Below are 20,618 nucleotides of genomic sequence, written 5' to 3'. Positions count from 1 at the left end.
TTTGATGACTGTAGTAGTGTATGGCTGGCTTGATTGTATTTGGTAAAACCGTAAGAGCTAAGGAGAGTAATGTGCTTAATCAGGCATTGCTCAAGTTAATCTCACTCGTTCTCAGAAAGCTGTGCGTGCACTAGGTACCCATTCTTGAAAGACAAAAGAAGAGATGCAGTTCAAGATGGAGAACATCCTGCTGTCTCTTCTTTTCTGCTACAAAGGTATGCACTGTACCTACTTGCAGGCACTTTTGGCTGTTTGTATTTATATTTCTTGTTTCACTCACCCCTCTTTATTCTGTCACTGGCTCTTCTGTAAGTGCTATTGGAGACATAATAATTTGTGTAAAGGAAAAATTCTAGAACCGATGTAATTTATGTACACTTGCATTTGAGAGAGGGAGCGAGAGAGAGAGAGAATATTTCTCATAATTCTCTGAATACCAAATAATTGCCATTTTAAAAAATTGACATATAATTTGCCAAAATATAAATTTGGACAGGAGACTGTAATGATTCTTAATCAGGGAGTAAATAATAGTTATTTGAAAAATGAGGTACTGTATAATATGAAGGAGCTGGTCTCTCATGAATCAAACCTCTTGATTAAGTGGAGGTTGGTTGTGACCCTTGACAGCATAACATTGCATTTCTGATTATACAAATCCTCATTTCCCCAAAGATTTTTCAGAGGTTTCCAGAACTTGCTGGAAAATCAGAGTTGTAGTGGAAAGGTTTCAAAAGAACTACTCTACTGAATAAAAAAATAGATATCTGAAGAAAATTTGAAAATTATTTACTGATTTTGAAGCTATCCAAAATTTAAGTTTAAGGAAACCATCAATAATAGGAGTTTAATAAGAGTTGCCAAAAGCCAGAAAATGTAGGGGTCACAGCTACCCTCCATCTATCCTTAATTAACCCCATTGTGCCTAGGTATTACCAGCGTTAGCTACAAGGAGATACATTTATAGACTCATTTGAAATTCTGATCCCATTGGAATCAAAGGCAAAATTCCCATTAATTTCACCCCATAATATCTAACCACATTAAGGGTCACAAAATTTCAGAAGTCAGAGTATCAGACAATCCAATTAATCCCTCTGAGAATACAAAATTATTCCTTCCAGTATATTTTTTATTGTTTTGTCCAGTCTAGTTTTTAAAGTCCGAAACCTATTCATATCCATGTCCATTATTTTAGCCTAATGCATCTTGTGATCAGGAAAGTTTTCCCAAATTAGTCCTGTCTTAATTTCATCCTATTATTCCTTGTTGTAGCTCAGAGTATCTCATACAATAATTTAGTTCCCTTCAGATATTTGTACATTGTTATGATATCTCATATCTCTCCTGTCTTCATTTGCATGTAGCTGACTTGTCAACCTTCAAATATCCTGGAACTTATGGGTTTAAGCCAAACCTTTAGCATTACTTGACTGGATGTGGAGTAACGTGTTTCTGTTTTCCTATGAATCCCAGCACTGCTTCGTTTTGATTGGGCACCCACATTTCTGGATAGAGGTGCAAAAAATTACTTGTGCCATCACTTTCCAAACGTTGCTTTCCGTATTTCCTGTTTTTCTCTCTTTCCTCACGGAAGTGCCTTCTATACTGCACATTTACCTCCTGAACATTAAAATGACTGCGTTCCAGTCTTTTATCCCAATCCCTGAGAATTCCTATCGGCTTCTCCATGTAGCTTACACCATCAAGAAGGTGGCATCAGATCAGTCACGTAAGCTATGAGCAGTTATCCTGTACTAACCAATTTAGTTGTTCTCTTCAGTTTTACATGCACCTTTTGGTTGGTTCTTATATTTGCAGTGGGCCCTACCAAAGCAGCAGCAGATGTTGCTATGGCAAGCTCTTGTGACTAGTGCCTGAGCAGCTGCTGGTCCCAAATCCATATAGAGATAAAGTGCACACTGAGCTTTCTATTGACACAAATATGTTTTAACGCATTGAATGTGATATGCTTATTCCGCATTCTTCTGTCAGTGTCAGTATATGCATGGAAAAATGAACTCATCCCTACAGTTAAAAAAATGAGCCTCTTCTGTATCAGCTGTGGGTTTAACAACAGCAACATTCAAATCCCATTAAGGGCCACCTTAAGTTATACCCGGGCTACCCCAATATATCTAGTGGCGGCAATATACCTTATGACCACCAATACTAAGGAAGAATGGTGTGAATTTCAAGATCAGAGCTGCTCAACATTTCTCAGATGAAAAAAAATTCATTAAAAAGGACCTTTTTTAAAAGCAAAAAAAAAAAGTTTTGACAAACTGTTTTTGAAATTATTTGTTTTTTGCAAATCCTTTTCACAATACCTTTTTATTGAAACATGTATCAAAATCATTACTGAAAACATCAAAAACATCAAAATGTTTCTTGCAATTTTTTCCATTTACCAAAACATTGTAATAATCATTTTGATAGTGGTTTTTGATAACATTTTTTATTTAAAAAATGATTGACTTTTCACACATAAAAATAAAAAAAAAACCCTAGAACTCTAAAGTGGATCCATTTTGGGTGTTGTGAAACAGAAACAATTTAAAAACTTTGAAGTCTTTCATCATTTTTCATTTTTGATCATCTTCTACTTAAGATGCACCAGAGGTGAAATCCTTGTCCCACTGAATTCAGTTGCAGTTTTTGACTTCAGTGGGGCCAGGATTTAAATCCAGATGTCTAAATTTCCAAATACATATTTGTGTCCTGCCTACCCCAGGTCACAAAATGTGATTTTATATTATTATTTTCCACTTTGTGTTAAAGGGAAAGGATATGGAACATTGCAATCAGTGCAGATGGTGATGAGAAATCTATTCCCAGCAGGTTTAAAGATCAGAGAGAAGTTTAAAACAAAATAGCATCTCTCTCTTCTTGGGGAAGTAGCTGGTTCAGGAGATGGCTAATGAGATACTGACCTTTCACCATTTATGTCTCTGGCTCAAATCCTGCCCTGGTTGGTAGTTACTGAAATGAACTGGTAGCCTAAGCCCAGGAGATACACATAGCTGCATCACAACTGGCTCCCTTTTGGCTGTGGAGAAAGCATATGAATAAAGTTAGGGTGGGGACCAGGAGTGAAAATGCGCAAGATCTGCAACTGCACTGAGGGGGACACATCAACAGGATTGCAGATAGGAGAACAGGTCCCCCTTATGCCCCACAGCAGCTCTGTTGATGTCTATTGGCAGTCTCTGTAGACCAGCCAAGTGATGCATTGGTGTGAAGACTTCAGGTCAAATTTTGAAAGGGGCCTTGAAACTTAGGAGCTGACGTCCCATTTTCAAAAGCAAACTAGACCCTGAGGGACAGATTCTCAAAGGTCATTAAGTGCTTTCAGATGCCGATAGGCACCTAGTAGGATCTTCAAAAGCACCTAGGTGCCTAATTCCCACTGAAAGCAACTTTGTTCAAATCTGCCCCATACACAAGTTACACATGGTACACATTCAGTGGAATTCACCCCTGTGTGGAGGAGCAGCCCAAGACCTCTGCTTCACTTAAGTTCCAGTAAAGCCCTATTTAGAGGTTATAAGTGGCAAAGGTAAGTTTGCTGGGTCCCTCTGCACAGGGGGTGAAATCCTGGCCCGACTGACCACTTTTGAAAAATGGGACACAAGCTCCTAAATCACTTTGGCAGTTTTGAAATTTTTGTCCTGAGTTACTATATTGCAAGCATTTGAACCCTGCAGCTCAGGGCTAAGGCACACAAAATGTACATTGCTGGGGTGCGTGCTGCTTTTGTAGCACCCAAGGAATACGCCCTGGGAAAATATGAGAACCTGACTGAATCTGGTTGCTAAACCTGAACAGAAGGGTCCCCGTAACACGATTCATCCCAGGAGCAGATGGCTAGCTAGTGTAAATCAGTGACTGAATGAAATCAGTGGAGTGTGTCCAATTTACATAAGCTGAGCATCTGGCCCAAAGAGCACATTTTACAGCTGAAATGTCAAAGGACTGAAATATTTGACAAATGGCTGCCAGAGGATTATTGCACATAAAAGGTGAGAACCTGTGCAGAGGGCCAGGAAGAGGCCTATGCACTTAAATGCCATTTAAATACTATGGGTGAAATCCTGGCCCCAGTGAAGTCAATGGCAAAACAATGGATTTCAACGGACCCAGGATTTCACCCCAGCACACTTGCCTTTTGCCACTTATGTCCTCGAAAAAGGTTGGCCCTCTGCACAGGGGTGAATTGCACTGAACATGTATCAGTGTGATGTTGTATATTTATATAGCATCACTTATCCCCAAAGATCCTAAGGTGTTCATTAGATTTCTACAGCACCAATGGAATGAATTCACCTTTGGTAGAGAGGTTAGCAGGTAACCAGGACTGCAAGATATGAGGGGAGGGGAAATTATAAAGAATTGCATTTAATACTGTAATTACAGCGAGGTATTTGCATTTTTATAGTATTACTTATTCCACAGATACCAAATTAGTCTTAAATTTTGGATTATATCTTATTTGTTACATTCATTGTATAAACTACTACATAAATATTTTATACGTTTCTATTTTTAAAATCCAGATACTCCTTAGTCTTGTTGAAAAATTTGATGTACATTTCAATGGTTTTATAATTTCAGGAACTCATTTGTAAGTATAACACAGCCAAGCATGTGTGAACATCTCAAATATTATCATTTAAGGATGGGAGACATCAAAAGTATGGAAAATATATAGATGTCTTAGGCCTAATTCTGCTTTCATTTGTACCTGTGCTACCCCCGCCCCCCATTGATGTCAGTGGGGTTACAGGGTGCTGAGTATTTAATTTACTGTGTGCAAAATAGCAAACAGACCCAAAGTTGTTTTTCTTTTCAATAAACACAAACAGCAGAATACTAGGGAATACATTTGGATGGACTTTTACCCATCTGCATAATTATGACTTCTACTAACTTCTCTATAGAAAGGTAGTATGGGCTGGGGTAATAAGCACTGCGTCGGGGAAGTCTCAGATTCTAATCTTGCCTCTGCCACTGATGCTTTGTATGGCTTTGGGTAATTCACTTCAGCTTTCTATTCCAGTTTCCCTACCTACAAACTGTGTATGATAGTACTTACCTGTGGTCCGTGTACCTCAAAGTGGGGCTTAAGAGGACAAAATAAATAATATCTGTATAGTGTCTTGACCCTTTCAAGTGCTAAGTGTTGTATTAAAAAACTCGATTGAATATATATTTATATTCACATATTTATTTTTTGTGAATTCATATTTATATATTGTGACATTAAAGAGACACTATCAACTTGAAACCAAGTCAGATTCAGAAAATGAATTAGAAGTAGTTTTAGGTACATCACCTATTTCTTTAGTTTTCCTGTCAGTTTTTTGTAGTTTTTGTCATATTTTTTCATTTTAACATGTTTTTCTTTGCCCTGTTACTGTGTGAAATGACTCACAAAAACAAGAGGGGTAACTAACTAACTTTTTTGATTATACCGGTGAAACAATTAAATTGATTGTGCCCAAAATATTGCCAAAGACACAAACTATAAAAAGAGAAAATACGATTTACTAATTTCTCTCTTTATGGTCTACTTAGTTGTTATCTACACAAATAATAGGCAGAATATTTCCAAGCAGAAGTGCAATTTTTAGTTTGACGATGTTCATTTAAAGAAGCAAATAAACAAAAATAAACATTCTCCACATGTCTGTGTTTACAATATTTTGATTTGCTTGAGTTTATTTGGTCATATAACATGATATATTTTAATCATGTTTTGTATAATCTAAAAAGGGTTCACTGTTTCATAAATAGATCTCGCATATGTTATTACATCTGTCATAAAACATAATCACTCTTGAAAGTGTGCTCTAGCATCCTTCCAGTGTCGGAGATCCAATATGCACTGCCAGAAGTGATCTTAGTATTATCCATGTTCTTTAAATTTTGTCAATTCTGTTCTTTTCCTTTGACTGAAAATTTGTTTCCTCTTAACAGTATCATTTTAGACTACGCTAAGCTATATGCCTTCCTTCACCAATTAACTCTTTTTTTTTCTAATAACTATTAGAAATTTTATGAGAGGCTGCAACTATCTGCTCCTTTCATTAAATGTGCTGGGTTTTTTATATACCGCATGGCAGTTTACCTCTCTTGTACCTGACCTAACCCAACTTGCCTTGATCTCCAGTTAATTGCTTTTAGTCATGTGACAATCTTCAGTGTAAATTTTTTTTAAAAGCTAGATGTTGGGTCTGCAGTGTAAATGCTGCCCAAAATTAACTGTACTTGTCAAAGATCTACACACTGTGATTTCTCCAGTTACAAAAGAAAGTTATCCAGAACGTTCAGGGCAGATAAGGTAAGGTGCAGAAGGGGTGATCTGAAACCCCGCCTGGAGCTGAGCCAGCAGTTTTTGCAGAGTCTCAGCTATGGTGCACAGAAGATTATCAATTTGTAATTATTAAGTCTGGTCATAGTGCTTTACAGAACGTAGAATAAGACATAGTTCTTGCCTTGAAGACTGTACAATCTAGATCTAAACCAGACAAGACACAGGACCACAGTACAGAAAAGGGAGGGGGTGGAGGTGGAAAGCAGGGATCAGTGAGTCTACCCTGAGCTGAAGGCTAAAAGTGTGGGGAGAGCAGGACTGCTCAACCAGAGGGACAGTGCCCCAAGGCGGGCTACCTGGTGCTATCCACTAGGTCACAACAACTCATTAGGAGCCAGCAGGAATGAGGACAGGGAAGAGACACTCTCCTTCCTGAGGCTGCTCCTTTTCTGCCCCACCCCCTCGCAGCCCCAACCCAATCCTAGTGCTGTGCCTCATGCCTAACCCTCCCATTCGCTCAGTGTTCAGCTCTAGGGCAAGAGCACTTCAAGAGGCCTTGGCACAAAAATGGCCACACAAGCAACTGACTGTAAGCCTCCAGCACCCCCAAATAAAGCCAGTATAGACATAGAAAACTGGTGGTGGTTCTTCTTTTCACAAGAATTCATATGACCTGAAATATGACACCAGCATCACTTCTTTTTTGTGTCTAATTCCAAAGTAAATTTTAGAGCTGGTAATAAACAACATTTTTCACAAAAAACTTTTTGCCAACAAAATTATCCCCTTTTCACAGAAAACTTCTGGAATTCAACATTTTTCATCAAGTTCTATAACTGGTCAAAAAACAGTGACCATTTTTTTTGCAAATGACTATTTTTTCACTGAAAAAAATTTAGAATTTGATTTTTTTTTTTAGGCAAACGTTTTGGCAAAAAAAATGTCCCATTTTGGCTGAAAACTTTTGAATTTTGAAAATTTCCAACAGCTTTAATAAAATCCTAACTTCTTCTTATTGAGCTCTTGCTTTTACAGTTTTTGAATTACCCATGAACTGATCAACTACTCACCACAGGCTAAACTTTGTTCTCACTGAATCTCACTCTGACTTCAAAGGGCCCAGAATTTTCCCCATAAAAATAGAAAGAGTGTATAATAATCCATTTAGATAAGTTATTAGAGAATTATAAAGTCAGAAGATATTCAACACTACATTATTTAGATAGGGCCAAAGCCACCAAGTTTATATCTGGATCTAAACACCCTCCAGATTTGGAGTTCTTAGCTCCGGCAGGGGGGTTGGTTTGTCCCATTCTAGAAAGTGGTCAGTGAGGCATCAAATGCAGATGTCCTCAGTGCTTGTGGATGTTCAGACCTAGGGTTTTGATTTAGGCCCAGCTCTAGAATTACTAGCGAGTAGGCATGCCTCATTGCTTACCAAAATGGACGTCATATGCAGCAGAAAGGACTGAGCCTTCAACTCCTTACTGAGGCAAAGCTACTCATTCTACCCAATGGTATTTTTTTACTGAGTTAGGAGTAAGAACTCTGGGATTTACCCAAATGCAAACACCTCCAAACGAAATAAAAACTAAAATCACTGTGTGCCCTGTTTGCTGAAATAATTTAGTGTCTCTAGTTTTATTTCTGTAATTCAGTGACCCAAAGTGCACCAAACTGAATACACCTGCTCAGCATTTGTGTAAACATGTTCTGTGCTGCTAATGACCTGATCTGAACATTTATTTTCACTGTATTAAAGGCAGTAAAGTACCATAAAAAATGGATACGAAACACAGTGTATCATTAGAACCAAAATATAAAGGGACTTCAGTGTTCTATTCTCACCTTGATCATATTACTTGCATTTCAGTAATTTGTGCTGAAAGAAGTTAAAGCATTTGAATTGCATAATTCAGCTTTTTTTTATCATGAATTTATTCTTTACAAAGGGCCAAAATCCAGAGGTCTCTACTTTATATTTAGTCATTTTTTCTAAGTCTGTGCTCATCCAAATTCCAATTATGGTCAGTTTAAGTTGTGCCACTGAATTCAGTGGAAGCAGGGTAGGGCTTGTGGCCCACACAGCTCTCAGCTGTACCTGATTGTAAGGTGCATCATTCATTTTAGACCCAAATTTACCTCTATTCCACATAAATCTGGCATTGTCCTGTTTATTGTTGTAAATTGCTGACATCAGAAATGCTGACTCAGGGGACTGAGGTTAAAACAAATGTTCCGTATTTTTTAAAAACATCCATTGTATAGTTTTCAAACTCTCACCTCTGTCATTGTGTTCTTTGTTGTGTTCTTCATTTGACGGTGTTGATGCATACTTGCTAAGCCATTGGCACATCCGAGAGGAGTCTACGTTTCAGCAGTGGATAAACTGATCCTTGTCAATAGTTTGTATTTCAATTGATTATGACTGTGAAGCATTTTGGAAATATGATGTGATGAAAGTTGCTATATACATGTAAGACATTATTAACTATTAGCATTATTTAAACCTTGCTAGGTTCAGCTATGGCCCAGTGTAGGAATGAGTAACCTGTAATTAGAGTTCAGTGAACAATTCACAGAAAGTAATTTGTTTGATAGAAAGAGCCTCTTTTACTGCTCAAAGAACATGTGCTTGCAGATTTCTAGTTCCTCATTCAAATTTATTCACTTTTTTCTACTCTGTGGCTTGATCATCAGCAGTTTGCCAGTTCACTGCAGGTATTGGACACTGAACATTTGACATTCAAGTTGTGTTGGTTGGTTTTCGCAGTCACATGGTACTTTTTTCCATTTCTTATTGGACAAGTAAATCTGATAGGGCCCTATTGAATTCCCATTAAAGTCAATAGACAGGGTCCTATTGATTTCAGTGGGAGATGGAGCAGGCCTGTAATCAGGAAGAGTGCTTGAAGAAGCCACAGTTTAGGAGGAGGCATAAGATAAACAAGGTCAGAGAATTTTTAGAAAACTGTAAATCTTCCCTTTATCGGCCACAGTGGTCTTGTCTGAGGTACCACTGTTAGAAAACAACTAGTCTGCTGTATAATATTGATTGGTGGGGGTCAGTTTCAATTTCATTTTCTTTCTTTGTAGTTGCACAAAATGATTGTGGTACAAATACTTAGGGTGAAATCCTGACTTCACTGAAGTCAATAGGAATTTTGTCACTGACTTCAGTGGGGCTGGGATTTCACCCTTATATTAGTGTGTTCTTCCTGCCCAGTAGTCCATGTCCTTCTGCTAGCACATGGAAGTCAGCTTGTGTGGAATATATTTAACTCTTGAAAACAGCAGGATTTATCTGCAGCACCTTCGATTCTTAACTCTCTTTTTATTCTTTCTACCATGCTTGATTATCTCATCCACACAGCTACGCTGGCATTGTCGCCTGGTGAGGTAAGTCCATTTTCTGAATGTTACCTAAGTACTCTCTGGGACCAATTCTGCATTATGCTTAGCCAGTGAAATCCCACTGCAGTTAGCGGGAGCTGAGGGTGCTTAGCACAATGCAGGATTAGTCCCTGTGTTTGTGGCTTATTCTGTCTAAATATGAATTATGGGTGTAGGTCTTCTGCATTTGTTTGTTAATTACCAGATCATCTGAATGCAACCTCCCGGTAAAAATACAACACTGAGGGCTTGTCTAGAATGGAGATATTTGCACCAGCATAACCACATAGATGCAGTTCCACTGGTACAAATCCCTAATGTAGACTCATGCTGCACAAGTGCAAAACACAGCTTGCATCTGTGTGACTTACTCCAGTAGGTTACCAGAGTAAGACACACCGGTGAAGGCTCAGTCTTGCACCCATGTGCACATTTATACTGGACAATTAAAAATTCCCAGGAGAGGTAGGTTCTCAAAGTGGAAGAGCACAAAGCTAGCTTTGTAAATATCATACAGCGCCACAATATCACAAATTATTTGTGCTTTAACAAGAATGGAAGGGGCATTAATTATGGTTCATTCTGTCCCATCATCCTTACCGTACGTTCTCTAAAAAACACAATTTTCTGATATCACCCACGCTTGGTCAAGACATTAACACAATTTTGAAACACTGACTTACAAATCCCCATGTAATAATGCCATAATATATCATCCAGTTTTGAGAATTGGTTCTAATTTATACTCTGTTAGGGCTAGATTCAGATCTCAATGGCACCAGTGTATCAAAACAGTATAATTCCACTGATGTCAGTTGAGTTACTTTGGATTTATACCAATTTAATAAAGGACGCAGTCTGGCCCTGAGTTTCAGAATACTGGTTCCTTAGCAGAGATGAATGTTTGGAAGATTTACTTAAATATTCATGATGCATAAACAAAAATATGTAAATTTGGTACATTAATGGAAGTCTCATGAACCCAAGAGTAATACTTTGCAGCATTAGATGGCATTATTTATTTGGGGTGAAATTCACACCTATACAGTAAAACTTAAGTTTGGTGCATGAGTCTTCTCTGGCTCTTTGTAATGGGATGAATTTCACCCTCAGGTCCTGTGACTTTCTCGTTTAGGGACCATTTCTGTTTCCATTAAATGATAAAACTCTTATTGACTTCAGTGGAAGCAGGATCAGCCTTTGTAGCACACTAAAAGCTTTACATGTACTGTGAACAGACCCTAGGACCATAAATACAGCGGGTCTGATTTTTCCACTGCCTTGTGCCATCTTTTATACCTGTGCAGAGTAAGTGCAAAGCAGGAGTGAAGAGCTTCCATAGCACAATGGTCGTGTTCTGCACTCACATTGAAGAGAGATAAGTGACTACACAAGGTGCAAGGCTTTGGAGAATCAGGCCCAGTCTCCTCTCGCCACATATGATAGCTGTGTTGGTTTCTTTTGTATTACATTAGGATGACCGATTGGAGCACTGGCACAGTAAAGCTTGCAAATGTGATTGTCAAGGAAGTGCCAATTCAGTATGGACCGCCGGAACCAACAGCTTAGTGTGCATGCCAGGTAAGGGATTATTTCTCTCCAAGTTATGAGCTATGTACTTCACTGCCTTTCTCTCTAGAGCTTCTTATAGCACTATTTTCACTTGTTCTGACATTCTAAAATGCTGCCCTGTACTGTTGGTCTGTAGCTTTTGAACTGAACGTCCTATTCCCTTAGCACACATTGGGTCCTGTCTGATTCTGGATGATCAGCTCAGCCCCAATGTACTGCATCAATGATGGGACTGCTCAGAAATAGAGTAGTAGATCTCAGCTGGCTGTGTTACTAACTGCTGTGGGTGCTATTGTGGTTTGTGTCATAGGGCAGCACTCATGCTGAACCTCTGAGGGGTTGCCTACACTGCAGTCAGGGGGTGTGACTGCAGCACGTGGACCCATACCTGAGCTAGCTTAGATTTAGCTAGCATGAGTACCCGTAGCAGTGAAGCCACAGCAGCATGGACTTCAGCGCAATCTAGCCACTGGAGTACAGAGCTAGTCCTGGGCAGCTTTGTACGGCCCACTTGGAAGCCTGTGCTGCCTAGCTTCACTGCTATCAGTGCTCACAGTCACTAGATTAAAGCTAGCTCGGGATGTCTACAGGTCATCGGAGCCAGAATTTCTCCTTAGGGGCTGGCACTGGTGAAGCCACCCAAGCTGCCAGCAGCTATCAATGCGGGAATTGAGGCAAATTGCCCGTGTAGATGAGGTCTAAGATATCCCACCTGAAGAATTAGAATTCTTCAAGCTCTGCCTTTTTTCAGCCAGTGTCTCCACAGGGCAATGGTGTTGAGGACTAGCTCTATAAAGTGGTTACGAATGGAAATTAAGAGGTATATGAAGGAAAAGGCCTGTTGATGAACTGGCATTGTGCTGCTGCCATGACCTCAGGGCAGAGTTCAGTATCTGCCACAGAAATCCTTCTCCTGCTCCCTGGGGCTTGGTGCAGAGGTGACTCACTTTGTCTTTGCATGGGGTGGGGAACACTAGACTGATGGTAGATTCATAGAGTTCAAGGCCAGAAGGGACCATTAGCTCATCTAGTCTGACCTCCTCCACATCACATCAACTTCCATCCATCTACCTCTGTATTAGGCCCAATAAACTTGTGTGTGACTAAGGCCTTGTCTACACTTACTGGGGGTTCGATGAGCAGCTATGAATGCATCAGCGGTTGATTTAGCAGGTCTAATGAAGACCTACTAAATCGACCACCAATTGCTCTCCCATCGACTCCTGTATTCCACCTGAACGAGAAGCACAAAGGGAGTTGACGGGAGAGCGTCTCCAGTCGACATTGTGTAATGTGGACCCCACAGTAAGTAGATCTAAGTGTGTCGACTTCAGCTACGTTATTCACATAGCTGAAGTTGTGTAACTTAGATCAGTCTCCCCCCGTAGTGTAGACAAGGCCTAACGTGTTCCAGATGTGCATCAAAGGTATCCAGACTTGATTTGAAGACCTCAAATCAAGCTGGAAAATCCACCACTCCCCTTGATAGTTTATTCCAGTGGACGGTGGTTAATCACCCTCATTGTAAAAAAAAATTGGGCCTTATTTCTAATTCAAATTTATCTGCTACAGCTTCCAACCACTGGTTCTTGTTATACCTTTCTCTGCTAGGTTATCATTTATCCTTTAGTACCCGCTATTTTCTCCCCAGTAATCAAGTCACCTCTTAGTCTAGTTTTTGACAAGCTTAACAGATTGAGCTCTTTAAGTCTCTCACTGTAAAGCATTTTCTCCAGCCCTCCAAGTTTTGTGGCTCTTTCCCGCACTCTCACTAATTTTTCAACCTCCTTTTTATACTGTGTACATCAGAACTGTACATAGTATTTCAGTACTGATCTCACCAATGCTGTATACAGAGGTTAAAATCACCTCCATATGGCTGCTCCAACTCCCTATTCCCCTGTTTATGTATCCAAGGATTGAATTAGCCTTTTTGCTGCAGCATTGCTCTGGGAGATCATGTTGAGTTGCTTGTCCACGACAACCCCCATTCTGGTATGGCCTGTATTTCTTAGATGTATAACGTTTCATAGATTCGAAGGCCAGAAGGCACCACTGCAGTCATGTACTCTGACTTCCTGTGTAACATGGGCCAAAGAACTTCCCCAGAATCATGCCTAGAGCAGATCTTTTAGATAAACATCCAATCGTGATTTTAAAATTGTCAGTGATGGAGAATCCACTATGACCACTGGTAAATTGTTTTAATAGTTAAGTGTTCTCTTTGCTAAAATTGACACCTTATTTCCAATCTGAGTTTGTGTAGCTTCAGCTTTCAGCCATTGGATTGTGTTATACCTTGCTCTGCTTGACTGAAGAGCCCATTATTAAATATTTAATACCATGTCGGTACTTATACACTGCAATCAAGTCCCTCCTTAAACTTCTCCTGGTTAAGCTAAATAGATTGAGCTCTTTGAGTCCATCACTATACGGCAGGTTTTCTCTGAACCCTTTCCAATTTATCAACAATCTTCTTGAATTGTGGGCACCAGAACTGGACACAATATTCCAGCAGTAGTGGCAGCTGTGCCAAAGATAGAGGTAAAATAACTTCTCTACTTCTACTCAAATTTCCCCTGTTTATGCATCCCAGGATCACATTCGCTCTTTTGGCCATAGTATCACACTGGGAGTTCATGTTCAGCTGATTATCTACCACAACCCCCAAATCTTTTTCAGAGTCACTGCTTCTCAGGATAGAGTCCCGCACCCTGTAAGTATGGCCTACACTCTTTGTTCCTAGATTTGTATATTTACATGTAGCCCTATTAAAATGCATATTGTTTGCTTGTGCCCAGTTAACCAAACAATCCAGACTGATCTGAATCAGTGTCCTATCTTCTTCATTATTTACCAATGCCCCAATTTTTGTATCATCTGCAAACTTGAACAGTGATGATTTTATGTTCCAAGTCCTTAATAAAAATGTTAAATAGCATAGGGCCAAGACCAAATCATTGTGAGATGCCACTGAAAACACACCTGCTCAGTGACGATTCCCTGTTTACAGATATATTTTGAGACTTATCAGTTAGCTAGTTTTAAATCCATTTAATGTGTGCCATGTTAATTTTATATCATTCTATATTTTTAATCAAAATGTTGCACACATTTTGATCAAGTCAAACACATTACAGAAGTCAACCAAGTCAAACACATTACAGAAGTCTAAGTATATTACATCAACTGTATTACCTTTATCAATCAAACTTGTAATCTCATCTAAAAAAATATGAAGCAGTTTGACAGGATCTATTTTCCATAAACCCATGTTGATTTGCATTAATTACATTATTTTCCTTTAATTCTTTATTAATCAACTGCTGTATCAACCACTCCATTTTCTTGCCTGGGACTGATGTCCGGCTGATAGGCATATAATTATTGTGGTCCATCCCACTTACCCTTTTTAAAAATTGGCACAGCTTTAGCTTCCAAGCTTCTGGAATTTCCCCAGTGCTTCAAGACTCATTGAAAAGCAACATTAACGATTCAGTAAGCTCCTCAGCCAACTTTCTGATGCAAATTATCTGGACCTGCTGATTTAAAAATGTGCAGCATTAGTAGCTGCTGTTTAACACCCTCCCAAGATATTAGTGGAATGGAAAGAGTGTTATCATCACCATATAATGAGGCTATATCATCTGTTTTTTCCCCAAATACAGACCACAAATATTTTTTGAACACATCTGCCTTTTCTGCATTACTACTGATAATTCTATCATTTCCATCTAGTAATGGAGCAATATTGTGGTCAGGGTTCTTTTTTGTTCTTAAAATATTTCAAAAACTTCTTCTCATTGTCCTTAACTCTGCTAGCCATAGATTTCCCCTTGTGCCTCCTTTCTTCTCTTATCTATTTTTCACAATTCGTAACTTCTGATTTATATTCATTACTATCAACTTCCCCATTTTTTTATTTGCTACATTTTTTTAATAGCTGACTTCCCTTCCCTTCCCTTCTAAAGCAGGGTGGTGGTGTTTTTTAATCAGTATAACCTTCTTGCTCAATTGTGGAATTGCTTTTTGGGACATCTAGTAAGGTGTTCTTAAATGATTCCAAATTATCATTCACATTTTTCTGATTAAATTCTTCCTCCTAGATAATTTGCCTCATAATTGTTTTCAGCTTTGTGAAACTGGCCCTATTAAAGCACCAAGTACACATATTACTGGTCTGGACTTTATTCTGCATTTGACTGTATTAAAATGTATTGTGTATCAGTGTTCCCAATTTATCAAGTGATCCATATTGCTCTGTATGATTGCTCTGTCCACATCATTGTTTATTATGCTACCAACATTTGTGTCAAATGCAAATTTTATCAGCAGTGATTTTATATTTACTTCTAGCGTATTGCTGAAAGGGTTGGACAGCATCAGGCCTAGTACTGATCTCTGCCAATCCCAGGTAGAAACACTTCTTTTCAGTGATGATCCCCCACTGACAACTCCTTTTGAGATCTAGCAGTTAGCCATTTCTTAAACCATTTTGCATGTGCTTTGCTATTACATTGTTCTAATATTTTAATCAGAATGCAGTGTTGCCAGCCTCAAAAATCATGAGTCAAACCATCTCAAAATCATGAGACTGGCCCAAAAATAATGAACAGTTTAAAAAGAAGACTATAGTGTGGTTTTGGTCTGTCATTTTTTTGATTTGTGAACTTCCCCTACCATCCCCAGTGTGTGGGTCTGAGATAATTAGTCTTGCCCACTCTCTCAAATGTATTGGATAAGGTGATTTTGACCCCTGCTCCAGGAGCGGTCACCCCACATCTATCCATCCCATGCCCAGCAATTAATCTTGTCCCTCAGGTCAGCCCCCCCACCTCCATCAACCCCAACCCCAGTTCAGCCACCCCCACATCAGCCCTCACCCCCTCAGTTCAGCTCCTACACCCAGCTTCACCTCTGCTCCTCTTGGGGTTCTTCACTGCCCTTTCCCAGGCTGGGGGTGGATTCCAGGTGCTCTTCACCCTCTAGCTCTTCCCAAGCCAGATGCTGCAAAGGGTCGGGGGGAGGTAGGGGGAAAGCAGGGGCATTGTCCTGTCTGTATTTCTCACAGGAGGGTGAGGGAGAGGAACTTTGCTGAGATGCTGGGCTCTTTGCTCCCTCCTCTGAGAACTGCGAGTGCAGAGAGAGACTCTGCTGGCTTCTGGCAGGGGTGCTGGTGCCTCTCATGCCATCATGGGACAGACCCCAGAACCCCTGAAATCCTGTCACTTGCAAGAGCTGGCAATACGGTGAATGTTGTGTGGTAATAATACTTATAAAAGCCTCGGTATCTACACAGATACCTTTATCACCCAAACTTGTGATCTCAAAGAATGAAATCAGGGCTGTTTGACGGCTATAGGGGAGGGTACAATGGGAATTAAGTACTGTATTTAGGCAGCTCCATTATGAAGAACATACTTACATGTCTGAGGAGAACAGAATAATAAAAGATTACATCATTTTACCGAGAAGGCTCTTTTACTGTAAAAAAGAGTCTCACTGGTAGAAATAGCAAAATTGTGCTGGGGTTCAAATGAACAAAACACAGAATTTGCATAATGTAACTGCAAAGAATTTATAATGAGCCTAATTCTCCATGCGCTGCACCTCACGGAGCCATTCACACCTGCACAAAAGGTGCACAACGTGACTGGAAAATGCTACCCTCTCAAACAGCAGAGTTGTAGCCTCACTTTGCCCAGATATAAATGGCTACAACATGTGCAAGGCAGTGCAAGGATGTGCAATCAGGCCCATGAGGGCTAGCGTTCAGGGGAGCAAAAGTGGTCCCCATTAAAGTCTTTACAAACAACTCTGCAAGTAATTAATATTACTACAATATTCCCTAGCTATTTCGTATCTATTTACTATCTATTTGCAAAAGCAAAATGTAAAGGTTTTAATGACGACCACTTAGCTTGTGCCGGTTTGTACACAAAACAAACTCAAATAGCAGTAGAGCTGTCACTCTGCTATCCCAGTCAATCTCCTTATGCCTTTGCAACATTGCCTCTCACAAGCTTAACTATCGTGGGCGTAGCCATTCTAATAACCACTTTAAGAGTTTTCTTAAGGTCAGTGATAACAGCATTAAATAAATTAACTGGTTGGTCCTGGCAGCCTCCAGACATCTGTTGAGTAGTTCTCTGTCTGTGACAGTCTTCCAGAGCCGAAGGTGACCTCTTAATTGTATTATGGCTGGGTGATCTACGGATTAGTGTTACTAAAAGTAAAATTGTTCTGTCTTCCATCCCTCACGTTCAAGATAAGCCTGCCAAGTAGTAAATGTGTGGGGCCACTTAAGTCCAGTCTCAGTTTGCAGTTTCTTACACAAAGGGGACAACTTATTTTAATGCTGTGGAAAAGCTGGTTATGTTGTGAATTGATCACAAGAAGACTGCTGTAAACCCACTAGATGGTTTAACTCCTGCCAGTGGGTCACATCAGCCCTGAAGGGAGATGAAAGCTAATTTCCATTGTCTTTTGATTTTTTTTTCTTTTGATGTCATAAAAAAGGCAAAGTTTGTGCAACTCAGAGGAGAGGGGAGGGGAAGGACTATCGATCCCCCACCCCAGTGCGGGGGGTGGAGGGAGACTTTTGTTTCCCACAGGCAGTCAAGCAGAATTTCCTCTCCCCGCCCCCGGGACCATCAAGCAGTCAGACACTGTGGTAAGAAGCTCCCCCCACTTCCTGGCTGTAGCTCCCTTTGTCATCTCCCAAGCAGCTATCATAGACTTTACTTGGACATTCCCACCCTTGGGTGGGTGTTATAGGCTTTGGCAGTGCACTGCAGCTGCCTCAGTGTCCCTGTTTTGGCTGGAGACCCTGCCATCCCCAGCCTCTGGATCCTTGGTAAGGGTAGGCAGACAGCTTATTTCCCTGGCCTGGGCTTTTGTACTGGGAGAATGGGAAGTCCCTTCAAAACAGTGGTTCTTGTCACTCCCCTGCAGTATAAGGCTGTCTCTCACCCTCCTTCTCCTCAGGTATTTCTCTGCATACACTGGGAAGGTAACTTGATTCCTGTTGGATACTGGCAGCTCTCCTGTTCTAGTCCATGTGTTCCCATTTGGCCCATTAAGAGGGCAGGACAGTACCTGGGAGCTATAAGGATATGTTTACACTGCAGTGTAATCACTCAGGCTCAAGCCTACCTCACCTTCTGTCTACACACACTTTGCGCTAACCTAGGGCTTGGATCTAGGCTCCCAGCACCCCACAGGATAGAGATTCTGAGCATGAGTCAAGCCAGAACCATGGGTTCAAGTCCTATTGCTTTGCAGTGTAGATGCAGCCCCACTGGACTCGTGCTCTGGGAGTCCGCCAAAAGTATCCCACAGGCGACTTTCTTTGTGCTCCGGACAGGCAAATTTATGGGATAGTCAAGTTTTCCCACTCTGCACCAAAGGCTAAGGGCTACAGTGGCCGCATTTTGGGAGGATGCTTGGAAGTCTGGGATATGGTTGGTTGGACTGGGACCCGCACTGTAGGCGCAGGAGCACCAGGTTGAGATTCAGAATTCAATAATTCCTAACCTCAGGTTACAAACGAGTGTAGATGCTCAAGTCCTAGGTTAACAAACCTAGGGTCAGGGACAGGGCCGGCTCTCGGCACCAGCAAAACAAGCAGGTGCTTGGGGCGGCATATTTCTAGGGGCGGCATCCCGGGGCCGGCCATGCCGCCCCTAGAAATGTGCCCCCGCTACCCCAGCTCCCCTCTGCTCTGCCTGCTCCCCTGAGCACGTCGCTGCCACTCCGCTCCTCCCCGCTCCTGCCCAGGCTTGCCGTGCGCTAAACAGCTGTTTGGCACAGCAAGCCTGAGAGGGAGGGAGGAGAAGCTGAGTGGCGGCGCGCTCGGGAGAGGCGGGGGTGGTGGAGTGGAGGCGAGCAGGGGCGAGGAGCGGTTCCTCTACCCCCCCTTACTTCCTGCGCTACCCCCCCCCCCACTCCCTTCCACTCTGCCTGCTCCCCTGAACACGCTACCTCTCCCTTGCCTGAGAGGGAGCGGGGAGAAGCGGAGTGGCACAGTGTTCAAGGGAGCAGGCGGAGCAGAGGTGAGCGAGGGTGGGGGGTTGCGGGGGGGAGCCGCAGGAAGCAATGGGGGGAGGGAAATGCAGCACACCCGGGGGTGGAGGTGGGGCCGGGGATTTGGAGAAGGGGTTGGGAAGGGGTGGGGTTGGGGGCGGAGCTGGGGGCAGGGGAGCACAAAAAGAAAAGCAGGGGCGGCCAAAAATTTTTTTGCTTGGGGGCGGCAAAAATCCTAGAGCCGGCCCTGGTCAGTGAGCTTGAGTTCTACTAAGCCTGGGCTTGCGTTACAGAATAGACATCCCCTAAGAGTTCTGGTGAGCAAGATCCAGTGATTCAGAGCAGACTGAGTCAGTCAGGAGAGGAGAGCTGCCAGAGAGAGAGAGAGAGAGAGAGAGGGGCTGGGTCCTGAGAGAAAGCTGAAGGCAGGAGAGCAGCAAGAGAGTTTTTCTGGCTGGCGTCCCCAAGCCAGAGAGCCAGAGCAGGAGGGCTGGAGAGAGCTGAAGGCAGGAAGAGCAGAAGCAGGACAGGGAGATGCCTGCTGGCTCGAAGCTAGAGAGCCGGAGCCAAGGGCCAGGCAGGGAAGCCGCGGAGGGGCTTATCCACTGACCTCTGCAGGGCCAGACAGCTGGGCCCAGAGTAACCATGAGCGGGCCAGGGGGAGTGTGGAACTGCTCCCTGAGAAAGGATTATCTCCCAGCAGAGAGGCTGTGGAGGATTGGGCTCTCACTGGGATGGCTGTCCTGGCAGAGGGACGGAGGTGTGGCAGAAGACACTGGGTATGGTGAGAATTAAGGTAGGTCATCAGAACTACATGCAGTGGGGTGATATGGACTATGGTTTATTACGGACTGTTTGCACTACATTTAGTTAATAAACTATGCTGATGGACTAGAAGATAAACTTGTATGAGTTACTGGGGACTCAAAAGGGAAACTGAGGTGAGGGGCCACTGGCAGGACTTCCGTGAGGCCAGGAGGGGGTGCCCAGGAAGGAGCCATGTGGTTACAACCCCTAATTTGAGTTGAAACCTCAGCATCGTTCATATCCCCTTTTTTTCTGAACTCCCTGAAATCGTCTCCTATACACGTCAGGGGTTACTTTAAACTTTTGCAACAATCCCTAGAGACCCCTCTGTCCATAAGGGTGAAAATGTCCAAAGCCTTTATCCCTGGCAGTAGTGGAGCCAGATACCGTACCATGGCCTCCTGCCCCACCCCCCCGTTCAACTCACACCCCATTTCAAAAGTATCTAGAAACACATCCATGTCACCCCTCCTCCCCAAAGTGAGGAAGTAATTTGGAGTCTGTG

General features: G+C 41.9%; 1 protein-coding gene across 1 annotated transcript in view; it reads left to right on the top strand.

Annotated features, from left to right (window-relative positions):
* Nucleotides 1-103: 103 nt before the first annotated feature.
* RS1 (retinoschisin 1) overlaps nt 104-20,618 on the top strand; it is a 30,344-nt gene continuing 9,829 nt past the window's right edge. Inside the window, exons 1-3 of the mRNA XM_074946071.1 lie at nt 104-215; nt 9,690-9,715; nt 11,185-11,290. Coding sequence (XP_074802172.1) covers nt 164-215; nt 9,690-9,715; nt 11,185-11,290 — 184 coding nt within the window. The 5' untranslated portion in view covers nt 104-163. The remainder of the gene's footprint in view (nt 216-9,689; nt 9,716-11,184; nt 11,291-20,618) is intronic.

This window comes from Natator depressus, chromosome 1 (genome assembly GCF_965152275.1).
Source record: "Natator depressus isolate rNatDep1 chromosome 1, rNatDep2.hap1, whole genome shotgun sequence".
Taxonomy (NCBI): Eukaryota; Metazoa; Chordata; order Testudines; family Cheloniidae; genus Natator; species Natator depressus.
The sequence above is the reverse complement of the archived record's forward strand: the minus strand, read 5'-3'. Positions and strand labels throughout refer to the sequence as shown.